This window comes from Aotus nancymaae, unplaced genomic scaffold (genome assembly GCF_030222135.1).
Source record: "Aotus nancymaae isolate 86718 unplaced genomic scaffold, 86718_ANA_hifiasm-v0.15.2.pri h1tg000049l, whole genome shotgun sequence".
NCBI lineage: Eukaryota > Metazoa > Chordata > Mammalia > Primates > Aotidae > Aotus > Aotus nancymaae.
Window position 1 is genome coordinate 27,579,454 of NW_026988463.1, and position 9,662 is coordinate 27,589,115.

At 50.9% G+C, this 9,662-nt stretch overlaps 1 protein-coding gene across 1 annotated transcript; it reads right to left on the reverse strand.

Moving 5' to 3' along the window:
• Positions 1–521: 521 nt before the first annotated feature.
• Positions 522–8,835, reverse strand: ZNF689 (zinc finger protein 689). Its single transcript, XM_012470015.2, has 3 exons — positions 8,283–8,835; positions 7,974–8,087; positions 522–3,678 (listed from the first exon to the last, which is right to left on the reverse strand). The coding sequence occupies exons 1-3, from the start codon at positions 8,485–8,487 to the stop codon at positions 2,498–2,500; spliced, it is 1,500 nt and encodes a 499-aa protein (XP_012325438.1). The 5' UTR covers positions 8,488–8,835; the 3' UTR covers positions 522–2,497.
• Positions 8,836–9,662: the final 827 nt, after the last annotated feature.

Below are 9,662 nucleotides of genomic sequence, written 5' to 3' on the forward strand. Positions count from 1 at the left end.
GCATGGAGGCAGATGGGAGATTAACCCAGACTGAGACTGTGTATTAGTTCATTATTTTGATTGCAAATATCAGAAACTCGAACCACCTTAAGCAGCAAGGGGAAGTTATTGGAAGGATGCTAGGACCTCTCACTGAATAAAGAGCCAGGATCACAGCTGCTGCTCAGATGGAGTGAAGTGCCTCAGGGAACCTAGGAAGTTGTCTCCCGTCTTTGCTTTCCACAGACTACATCACGGAATTTAGCCACCAGTGGCTCCCAAGTTTTATGGATTACAATCCAGTCTCAAAGAAAGTTATAAAATTCCTAGCTGAGGAAATTCTTGCATCTGCCTGGTGGTAAAGGGTAGGGGAAAGAGCCAGCTCTACCAGGGGTCTGGGCAGACCTGGTAATATGTCTCTCCTGGGCAGGGCAGGTCTCCTGGTCTGAAGGGCTGGCTCTCCCATCAGAACAGCAAAAATTGCTACTGAGTCAAGGAGCTAGAGTGAGATTTTGTAAACAGCAATTACACAAGGAACAGAATTCATTCATCAGACATTTTATTTTTTATTTTTGACACAGAGTTTCACTCTTGTTGCCCAGGCTGGAGTGCAATGGTGCAATCTCGGCTCACTGCAACCTCTGCCTCCTGGGTTCAAGTGATTCTCCTGCCTCAGCCTCCAGAGTAGCAGGGATCACAGACATGCGCTACCACACGGCTAATTTTGTATTTTTAGTAGAGATGGGGTTTCACCATCTTGCCCAGGCTGGTCTTGAACTCCTGACCTCAGGTGATCCACCCACCTCAGCCTCCCAAAGCCCTGGGATTACAGGCCTGAGCCACCACGCCCGGCCTCATTCATCAGACATTTTAATGAGACCCAATCTGATATGACCTCTTCTTTGGGGTAGCTCACCATCCAAGGAGAAACAGTTACAATGTTACAATGCAACTTGCTAAATATGTAATTACATAATACTGTGTTCCCTAGCTGCTCCCCGGCTTGGGCTGAGATCAGGAGAGCGGTAGGAAGAAGCCACAGGGGTAAAAGGATGACTCACTCCAGTTGTTGAAATATGAAATGAGTCACATCTGGAAATTCTAATTTGGTGCAGCTGCGCAGGGCAAACTGGTAGGCCTTGTTCACATTTAACTTGGTAAAGCTTTACGAAGCACCTACCCGGCAGGTGCCATGGAGGCGGATCAGATTGAAACATGCTGCTGCTGCCTCTGGAGGGAGGCTGGCGTGGATACAGCTTGATGACTATAGACTCTTCCTCTCTGTATTCAATTCCCTCTTTCTACCCTCCTTGAATGGCCTCACCTTATTTTGTGAAAAAATGTTGACTGAGGCCTCAAGGAAGTTCTGTGCCGATTCTCCTTATTCTGATGAGAATCAGGGTCAAGTAAGGCCCAATTCTCCAGGTTTTTCCAGCCACTGGCTGCCTGGAAGCAATCCAGGTCTGCCAGGTAAAGCACAAGCCAGTCCCATTTGCACTTCCTGCTGCTTAACCACAGGTCCCTGCTTCTCCTTGAGACAGACCTTCTCCCAGACCTTACTGTGCTTGTCTCATACCCAGCTTGAACCAATTTTCCAAACACAAGATGAAGACTTCGCTTTATAGCATTTTTTTTTTAAGTTTGGGCATTTATATATCTGCAGCCCAAAAAACCCCTGGTACCATGCAGCTCCCCGCAAATTCAGTGCAACCAAAGCTGCTGAAACAAGTGCAGCCCCAGAAGGCATAGTGGCACTGTGGGTGCTACCTTATTTTTATATGACCCTTCGAAAGGGACACTGAAAACCCAGTGCCTGTTTGGAGATCATGTGTGGAAACTGAAACCCTGTCTTTAAGGAATGACCAAATTAGTGCTATTTAACTGAAAACTTGGGGGCAAAGTGGTTGTAATTGAGTTATCTGAAGGGCTGCCATGTAGATGAAGTAAACATGTCGTAGGCAAGGTTTACAGAGAATGTGGTACTTAACCTTCTAAACATCCCACAATGAAATGACCTGCCTTGTGAGGTAGTGAGCTCCCTGTCAAGGGAGAGTTTCAAGCAAGGGGTAGAAGACCACTTGGCAGGAGTGTCGTAGAAAGTGGGCTAAACCAGATTTTTCCAACCTAGTATGGAGGAAGAGGCAGAGTAGGGGAAGGTCCTGCCCCTATAAATGAGATTCTCCTGATTGCATGCAAGACGACAGGTAATCCCTATGTGCACAGACTGAGAAGCAGGCAGCCCCTAAAATAGATGGGGAGAACTTTTGGCCCTGATATCCACACAAACTATTGTAGGATAGGGTAGCTGGGAAAACTTTAACCAAATGATGTCACCTCTCCTAATGGGACTGTTCCAGACACGCACAGGTAGGCAGCCAGTGCAGTGCCAGATACTGAAGTTCGGCTCTGCGCATCAAGAGACCCAGGTTTTAGTTTTGACACTGCCCTGTATGACCTGGGGCTCCTCCTTCCCTTTTTTGGGCCCCTCCAGGAAACGAACGTAGGCAGTCCTTCCCTTCTAATGGGCATTGCCCCTCTGGCTGGAGCCCCCGATAGCAGATCTAGGGCTACAGTTTGGGGCCTTGGGGCTACACTTGTGAACGGCCAGAGACCACCTCTGGCGGAAGGAGCGGCCACACTGGAGGCAGGGGAAAGGCTTCTCCCCCGTGTGCAGCAGCTGGTGCTGGGCCAGGTGGCTCCACTGAGCAAAGCGCTTGGAGCAAAGGTCGCAGGCATAGGGCCGCTCGCCCGAGTGCACGCGCCGGTGGCTGGCCAGCAGCGAGGGATAGGCGAAGCGGCGGCCACAGTCGTCGCAGGCATGCAGCTTCTCCTCGGTGTGCGTGCTGCGATGGATGGCCAGGGAGCCGCTCCGCCGGAAGGCACGCCCACAGTCTGGGCAGGGGTAGGGCTTCTCTCCGGTGTGCAAGAGCTGGTGCTGGAGCAGCGTGCTGCGCTGGGAGAAGCGGGCCTCACAGTGCTCGCAGGCATAGGGACGCTCCCCGGAGTGCACACGCCGGTGACTAACCAGGCGAGAGGAAGAGGAAAAGCGCCGCTCGCAGTCCGGGCACGGGTAGGGCTTCTCGCCCGTGTGGATACGCTGGTGGATGACGAGGGCAGTGCGCTGGCGGAAGCGGCGGTTGCACTCGAGGCAGGTGTAAGGCTTCTCTCCCGTGTGGGTGCGCTGGTGGATGGCTAGCAGGGATGGGTAGGCGAAGCGACGCCCGCAGCTAGGGCACTGGTGGGGTTTCTCGCCTGTGTGTGTGGTCCGGTGATTGGCCAGGGACCGGCTCCTCCGGAAGCAGCGGCCACAGTCAGGGCAGTGGTAGGGCTTCTCCCCTGTGTGGATGACCTGGTGCTGGGAGAGGTTCTTGCGCTGAGAGAAACGTTTGCCACACTGGTCACAAACATAGGGGCACTCGCCGGAGTGTGCCCGCCGGTGACTGACCAGCAAGGATGGGTAGGAAAAGCGGCGCCCACAGTCTGGACAAGGGTAAGGCTTTTTTAGATTCTGGGCGCACTTGTGGCTCTCCAGGGCCGGGCGATCTGGGAAGGTACAGCCACAGTCAGGGCAGATGGGGCCCCCAGACGTCTGCCTGGGAATCAGCCGGGGTTTGCTGGGCCTCCGGCCTCGCTTCCCCTTTCGGGGTGCCTCCTTAGGCGGAAATACTTCCTTCTCCCCATTCTTCTTTCTGGTTCTTTCTATAGGAATACAGAAGAATTAATTTAACACATACTGGGCTCCTGCTCCTGTCAATTATATTATAGGTTACAAGATCAATAGACTAACCCCCTGGCCTCAATTCCTAGTGCCACAGACAGCTAAATGTGACGTACTATCATGGAAATATGGTGTGCATTACAGGAGTTTCTAACCCAGCTTGGAGAAGTCTAGGAAGATTTCTTGGAGATCAGGCTAACTTTAAAAATTAAGGCCGGATGCAGTGGCTCACGCCTGTAATCCCAGAACTTTAGGAGGCCAAGGCAGGTGGATCACGAGGTCAGGAGCTCAAGACCAGCCTGATCAACATGGTGAAACCCAAAAATTAGCCTGGTGTGTCTACTAAAAAATACAAAAATTAGCCTGGTGTAGTGGCACGTGCCTGTAATCCCAGCTACTCAGGAGGCTAAGGCAGGGGAATCACTTGAACCGAGGAGGCGGAGGTTGCAGTGAACTGAGATTGCATCACTGCACTCCAGCCTGGGTGACAGAAAAAAAAAATTAAATGTTTTTGAAGAGGTAAGAAGCTTACATCATTCAAAAGTCAAAATATCAGCCAGGCATGGTGGTTTGCGCTTGCAATCCCAGCACTGTGGGAGCCCAAGGCAGGAGGACTGCTTGAGCCCAAGAGTTCAAGATCAGCCTGGGCAACATAGTGAGACCCCCATCTGTATACAAAATATAAATATTAGCCTGGCATGGTAGCATGCACGCCTGCCTGTAGTCCTAGCTACTTTGAAGGCTGAGGTAGAGGATTACTTGAGCCCAGAAGTTCAAGGCTACTGTGAACCATGATGGCACCACTGTACTCCAGCCTAGGCAACAGAGCAAGACCCTATCTCAAAAAAAAAGAGAAAAAGTCAAAATATTAATAAAGGAACACAGAGAAGTCTTGCTCCCACCTTTTTCCCATCTACCTTGTAGAAACCATATTAGTTTCTTTCCATTTTTTGATGCAATACAAATGTCACTTTCCCTATTTTTCTTCCATAAGAAGTTGCATATACATGCTTTACTGCATACATACATTCTCTTCCCCCACCTTTCTTTCTTTTTTTTTTTTTTGAGACAGAATCTTGCTCTGTTGCCCAGGCTAGAGTACAATGGCACGATCTCGGCTCACTGAAACCTCTGCCTTCCAGGTTCAAGCAATTGTCCCTGCCTCAGCCTCCCAAGTAGCTGAGCTTACAGGTATGCACCACCAGGCCTGGCTAATTTTTTTTTTTTTTTAAGACGGAGTCTCACTCTGTCACCTGGGATGGAGTGCAGTGACGAATCTCGGCTCACTGCAACCTCTGCCTCCCGGGTTTAAGCAATTCTCCTGCCTTAGCCTCCTGAGTAGCTGGGATTACAGGTACCCGCCATCATGCCCAGCTAATTTTTGTATTTTCAGTAGAAATAGGGTTTCACCATGTTGGCCAGTCTGGTCTCGAACTCCTGACCTTGTGCTCTGCCCACCTAGGCCTCCCAAAGTGCTGGATTACAGGCATAAGCCACTGCACCCAACCAATTTTTTGGATTTTTATTAGAGATGGGGTTTCACCATGTTGGGCAGGTTGGTCTTGAACTCCTGACTTCAGGTGATCTGCCCACCTCAGCCCACCTTTCTTATATAAAAGACGACGTATACACACCTTATACATACTTTACTGTGCCTTCATTTTTTCCCTTAATATATTCTAGGGCCGGGCACGATGGCTCATTCCTGTAATCCCAGCACTTTGGGAGGCCAAGGCCGGTGGATCATGAGGTCAGGAGTTCAAGACCATCCTGGCCAACATAGTGAAACCCTGTCTCTACTAAAAATACCAAAAATTAGCTGGGCATGGTGGCACACGCCTGTAGTCCCAGCTACTTGGGAGGCTGAGGCAGGAGAACTGCTTGAACCCAGGAGGTGGAGACTGCAATGAGCCGAGATCTTGCCAGTGCACTACAGCCTGGGTGACAGAATGCGACTCTGTCTCAAAAAAAAAAAAAAGTGTGTGTGTGTGTGTGTGTGTGTGTATATATATATATTTATGTATGTATATTCTAAAGATCATTTTATGTTAGCATGTTTTTTCTCTATTTTACAGTTGCACAGAATTCCATTGTGGATGAGCCATGGTTTATTTAACTTAGCTGATTCTTTAAAAAATGAGGCTGGGCGCTGTGGCTCACGCCTGTAATCCTAGCACTTTGGGAGGCTAAGGCAGGTGGATCACCTGAGGTCAGGAGTTCAAGACCAGCCTGGCCAACATGATGAAACTCCGTCTCTACAAAAATTAGCTGAGAATGATGGTGGGTGCCTGTAATCTCAGCTACTTGGGAGGTTGAGGAGGGAGAATCAGTTGAACCCGGGAGGCAGGGCTTGCAGTGAGCCAAGATTGCACCATTGCACTCCAGCCTGGGAGACTGAGCGAGACTCCATCTAAAAAAAAAAAAAAAAAAATAGAATTAACATCATGCAGCGTTAGTCCCAAGGCTCAGTGTACAGTATGCACAGGCCCTAAGATCTTCTTAGACACAAAGTGTAAGGCAAGACATGGAAACCCATGAGGGATGAGCTGGCAGTGATTGGGTCAAAAAGCCCTCTAAGCCAGTGGTTCTCAAACTTCACTGTGATCAGAATCATTTGGAGGACTTACTGAAACAGCCTGCGAGGCCCTACCGCCTGTTTTGGATGCATAGATCTGGGGTAGGGTTCAAGAATTTGAATTTCTAACAAGTTCCCAAGTAATGCTGCTGCTGGTCTGAGACCACGCTTTGAGAACCACTGCTGTTAGCATTTTTAAGGACCTTGGACTGTATTTTACCCAATGGTTTTCTTGTCTCTTTTTTTTTTTTTTTGAGATGGAGTCTTGCTCTGTCACCTAGGTTGGAATGCAATGGTGCAATCTTGGCTCACCACAACCTCTGCCTCTGGGTTCAAGTGATTCTCCTGCCTCAGCCTCCCATGTAGCTGAGATTACAGGCACCTGCCACCATACCCGGCTAATTACCCGACTTTTTTTTTTGTCCTTTGGCCATAATAGGTTTTCTTTTTTTTTTTTTTCCTGAGACGGAGTCTTGCTGTGTTGCCCAGGCTGGAGTGCAGTGGCAAGATCTCAGCTCACTGCAAGTTCCACCTCCCGGGTTTAAGCAATTCTCCCTGCCTCAGCCTCCTGAGTAGCTAGGATTACAGGTGCCCACCACCACATTCAGCTAATTTTTATATTTTTTAGTAGAGATGGGGTTTCGCCATGTTGGCCAGGCTGGTCTTGAACTGCGGACCTCTAGTGATTCACGCGCCTCAGCCTCGCCAAAGTGCTGGGATTACAGGCATGAGCCACTACGCCCAGCGGGTTTTCAAACCTAGATACACATCTGAATCAACTGAGACTATTTTTAAAAATGCAAGTTCCTAAATATCCACACCAGTGAATGAATAGTTCTGGGATGGGGTCCTGGAACCTGCATTTTTACGAAGTTTTCCCAAATGACTTAGATATAAGCAATGGCCATTTGACAACCTTGGCAAAAATTAACTGAAAAGTTTTAAGCAAGGAAATATTATGGTTAGATCTGAATCTTGGGCAACTATTGCAGGTCTTAGAGAATCTGGCACTAAAATTCCAGCTCAGACAACTCTATCTTCTACTATGGGTTGGATCTGGGATCCTTCTACCTGAATAGGGTTAAGCAGAGCCTGTTGGATTCTGGGGAGACTGCAGTATGTCCTTCCCTGATGAGGGTCATCCTGCCATAAGAGCAGAAAGAGGCCCCTGCATCCCAGGCAGCTGTCCCCCATGAGCTCCTTTCAACCAAACCCAGAAAACTCTGAGATGATTAGGATATCTTTGGTCCAATTCAAAGGTGGCTAGAGGCAGAGATCCCGGAAAGGAGGCAGAGGGTAGCACCTGTTAAAACCTCACTGACTCTGGCTGGCTGCAATGGCTCACACCAGTAACCCCTGCATTTTGGGAGGCCAAGGCAGGAGGATCGCTTGAGGCCAGAAGTTCAAGACCAAAGTGAGCAATGTAGCAAGACAATGTCTCTCCAAAAAAAAAAAAAAAAAGAACAAGCAGCAGCAGCCCACTGATTCATTCACACAATGGAAAACTGCAGCTTGCAGACTGACATGGGAATCTCTGTGTGGTGGACCGGCCCCACACCACCAAAAAACAAGACGCTGAGACTGGGAAGATGAATGCATGAAATACGCGGCATCCCTCAGCCAAACCAAAACTCTGGATGGAGTCGTTAGAGGTAGAACGTTATAGGACTGCCAGCTCTGCGTGGTTTATTTATCACTCACTTCTCTGGACTGTTAGCCCTCTCGGGTACTCCTGCGGATCTAGGGCAGCCGGTTCCCAATCATCGGTATTTCGTTCCAACCAGGAGATGAGGGCTGGTTTGGGACCTGCGCACCCTGGAGGAGAGCAAGTCAGAGGGTCAGCTCCTAGATCATGCCGGGTAATATCTCCCCGACGGCACCTCCCGCCAAGCCCCTGCCCACCTCCCCTGACAACCTGGTCGCCAGCCAGGACCGTCGCCTTCCTGCCTCCCCCCGCCCGGGTTCCTGCATCCCTTCGAGCCCCGCGGCAGCGGATGGGGCCGGCCTCACCGAGCGCGCCCAGGTGGCCGTAGGTCTCCCGCATCACGTCCCGGTACAGGGCCCTCTGCGCGGGCCGCAGGCAGCCCCACTCCTCCGAGGAGAAGTACACGGCCACGTCCACGAACTTCAGAGCCCTCGGCCGCCTGCCCCTTTTCCGACTGGGTCTGGCCTCTCCTGGTCCCCGCGCGGGGAGCAGAGCCGAAGGAGGCGCCATGGGACCCGAGGAGCCGGCGCCACGGCCTTCCCCGTCCAGGCCTCGGCCCTCGGGCGCTGGCGGCCCCTGGGATCGAGGAGCCCCCGCCGGACCAGGGCTGAGCGTGGCCGGGGAGGCCCGTAGGGAATCGGAATCGGCCGCCCGTGGGGCTAACGGAGACCTTTTGCTGTTATTCAGGAAACTCCTGCCCGAACTTGGGTGAAAGGCACCGGAAGATGCCTTCGGGGAAAATGGCGGCGCTGCTACTGCACCGCCTTTGCCTGGAACACAGGCAGCTTCCAGCTATCGATTTTATTGACCGGAGCGCCATGCCGGCTTCCTAACCTCTTTGCCCTCAAGTGTAATGGCGCTGCGATTGGGCTTCACGCCCTCTTTTTTGCCCCTCCCCATTACGCGCGTTCATTGGACGGCAGCCGAAGATCGAGCGTTCTGATTGGGTGCTGCCAATGGCGGCCCGTTTGAACGAAGCCAAGAGATGCATAAGGGCAGGAAGCTGGACCACTAAGGTCAGGCGAGTACAAGGAGTTAGTTGTGAAGCGACTTCCACCGACCTGTGGACAGCAAGAGGCCTCTCGGGCTGTTTTCCGCTGTTCGACTCTGGCAGGCTCTGCCAATCTCTGAAAGAGAGAACGATTTGAGCGATGGAGCCACTCCGGCCGAGCTAGAGCTGACATTATTATTCTGAGTTCCTTTTTGTGGCATTGTCAGAGCATCCCTGGCTTTGGAGAATGGTTACCTTCTTTGTTGCCCTTCAGGGGAGGGAATTAACGTTAGCATTTCCAGGGCGCAGGCGCCGTGCCCAGCGCCCAGCATATTACATATTTCATCTTTATTATTTATTTATTTATTATTTTTGAGACAGAGTTGGGTTCTGTGGTGCAATCTCGGCTCACTGCAACTTCTGCTTCCCAGGTTCAAGCAATTCTCCTGCCTCAGCCTCCTGAGTAACTGGGATTACAGGCCGCCCTGTCACGCCCGGCAAATTTTCGTATTGTTTAGTAGAGACGGGGTTTCACCATGTTAGCCAGGCTGGTCTCAAACTTCTGACCTCAAGTGATCTACCCACCTCGATCCCACAAAGTGCTAGGATTACAGGCGTGAGCCACCACACTCGGTCTTATTTTTCATTTTTTTAAGACAGGGTCTCACTCTGTCACCCAGACTGGATGGAATGC